Genomic DNA, 2,708 nt, shown 5'->3' on the forward strand with positions numbered 1-2,708 from the left:
CTTATATTGTATATATTGTACCCCCCCACACACTCACTCTTCGGTTATCCCGCACAGTGGGGCGCAGCAGGGCTGACCTGCGGAGAGCGGCTGCAGGCGGGGCGTTTGCAGCTGCGCACACCTTTCTGCAGGCAGACCAGCCCTGCCGCACTGATTGGCCGCTGCGGTGCTTAAAGGCCGGGCCGGCAGACAAAGTGTCAGATTCAGGACAGAGACGAATGGAGCGGCGGACTGGAAACCTGCACTCCCACTTCATGCATTGCTCTCTCAGTCCTAGGACTTTACTTTTAAAACCCCGAAAACTTTCAAACTTTGATTTGAAGTTACAGGAAACGAGTTAAGCTTCCAGTATTTACATCATTATTATTATTATCATCATCATCATTATAATCCGTTGCTTAAAGTTGTATCGCTTGCCTTAACCTTTAAAGGAGTTGGAGCTCCACAGACATGAGCAGCCCTGATGCTGGCTATTCAAGTGACGATCAGACCCAGGCAAGGTGTGCGATGTCAATCATGATGCCTGGAATCGGACACTGCCAGTGGACCGACTCGCTGAGTCCGCTGGGAGACGGGAAACTCAAGGGTGAAGCCTGCACTGCCAGCCCGGCCACCCCGGGGACCCGGGGCAAGACCGAGCCGCGCATCAGGAGACCCATGAACGCGTTTATGGTTTGGGCGAAAGACGAGCGCAAGCGCCTGGCACAGCAGAACCCCGACTTACACAATGCGGAACTGAGCAAAATGCTGGGTATGTTCAGTGATTATCATCATCATCATCATCATTATTGATGCTGCTGACTGTTTTTGTTGTGCTATAATCGCACATGTGCCTTGTAAATTAGTCTATGGTGTACACATTCACTGCACAACATATAGTGCGTTTATTATAGTATTTTTTATATAAAGTAATAATTTAGTCAGATACATGCAACCTGTCGCTGTTGTATATTTTACAAACTTGTAAATTAACTTTCTTATACACGAACATTTTAAGCGAATGCAGCCTAATTGGGAATGACTGTCGACACGGCTTTGAATGTTGATGCAGTGCGTGTTTGCGTCTCTCTCTCTATGTGCTAGCGTTTGCATGTGTGTATCCTATATGCATATCACACACATCCTCTGCAAGTCGTCATATCTAATGTGAACTCCGGTTTGCTCTGCAGGTAAATCGTGGAAAGCCTTGCCCGTGGCCGAGAAGCGCCCGTTTGTGGAGGAGGCGGAGCGGCTGCGGGTGCAGCACATGCAGGATCACCCCAACTACAAGTACCGGCCCCGGCGGAGGAAGCAGGTCAAGCGCATCAAGCGGCTGGAGTCCGGCTTCCTGGTGCACGGCGTGTCCGAGCACCCCGGCCCGGCCCTGGGCAGCGATGGCCGGCTGTGTGTGGACAGCCTGGGCGTCAGCTACCAGGAGCACGGCTACCAGGTCCAGAGCCAGCTCTCTCAGATGAACCACTACCGGGAGTCGCAGAGCATGGGGCCGCATTTTGAGTCCTACAATTTGCCCACGCCCGACACGTCGCCTCTGGATGTTGTGGAAAACGAGGCTGCTTTTTTCTCGCAGCACTCCCAGGAAGACTGCCATATGATGCCCGCTTACCCTTACCATGCTCAGAGCGAGTACCATACCCAGGAGCACCACCCTGGCCCCATGCCACGCAGGCCCCTGCCATCCTCTGAACAAACCGGACAAGCTCACTCCTTACCGGGCTTGATGGGATGTCCTGGTTCTCTGGCCATGTTTTATAGTCAGCTGTGCGGTCCCTCTAACCACAAACACCACCCTGGAAGCCAAGCTGGACAGCTGTCCCCTCCACCCGAGTCCCCCCATGTGGACAATGTGGACCAAATGCGTCAGTCGGAGCTCCTAGGAGACGTGGATCGCAATGAATTTGAACAATATTTGAATTCCTCCGTCCGGCCCGACATGGCTGCTCTCCCTTTCCATGGACATGAATCCAACATGAATGCTCCCGATAGTCTTATTTCTTCGGTCCTCTCTGATGCCAGCACCGCTGTCTACTACTGCAATTACAACAATGCATAGACATGTCTTTGAATGGTAAAGTGTAAGGCGCCAGTGCAGTATTACAATGTTGTGCCATTTATTATTTGAAATAGAAAAAAACAAGTATTTGTGTTTTGGCCAATTTGAAATTGTGGGCTGTTTATTGTCGAAAACCTAACAGTACCAAGCACAGAATTAATGTATAGCCTAAGCATACTTTATACATTTTACAAAAGGGCTAAAGAGAAGCATTAAACTGTAATACTGCGAAGCTGAATATTTGTCATTGAAACCAGTATGCCTGTTTATGAAAATAGAGGGTTGGGGGGGCATACCTCATTTAGAAATGTGTACATAACTTGGTTTATGACATCTGTACAGTTCAATACTTGTAACATGTATGTAAAGGTGTTTTCTACTTTTGCACTTTTTAAAAATAAAATATGAACAATTAAAACTTACTCTATTTTTTAAAGCGGCACCAAAAAAAAAAATCGGATAACAAAACAAAACAAAACAAAAACAGACACAATAAAACCCTGTTTAATTTTCAGAACAATCAGGTAACTTATCTCTCCATCTCTCTGCAGGTAAAGGAAGTTACAACAGTTATAACAACTGTCACTGCAAACCGAGCTGTGTCACCACCTGGTGACTTCAAATGTTCACGTGGTATTTAAATATTATATGTAATTTT

General features: G+C 47.6%; 1 protein-coding gene across 1 annotated transcript; it reads left to right on the forward strand.

The window, feature by feature from the left end:
- The first annotated feature begins 211 nt into the window (after positions 1–211).
- Positions 212–2,435, forward strand: sox17 (SRY-box transcription factor 17). Its single transcript, XM_066719778.1, has 2 exons — positions 212–751; positions 1,170–2,435. The coding sequence occupies exons 1-2, from the start codon at positions 451–453 to the stop codon at positions 2,048–2,050; spliced, it is 1,182 nt and encodes a 393-aa protein (XP_066575875.1). The 5' UTR covers positions 212–450; the 3' UTR covers positions 2,051–2,435.
- Positions 2,436–2,708: the final 273 nt, after the last annotated feature.

The sequence above is a fragment of the Amia ocellicauda genome, chromosome 2 (genome assembly GCF_036373705.1).
Source record: "Amia ocellicauda isolate fAmiCal2 chromosome 2, fAmiCal2.hap1, whole genome shotgun sequence".
NCBI classification, from domain to species: Eukaryota; Metazoa; Chordata; class Actinopteri; order Amiiformes; family Amiidae; genus Amia; species Amia ocellicauda.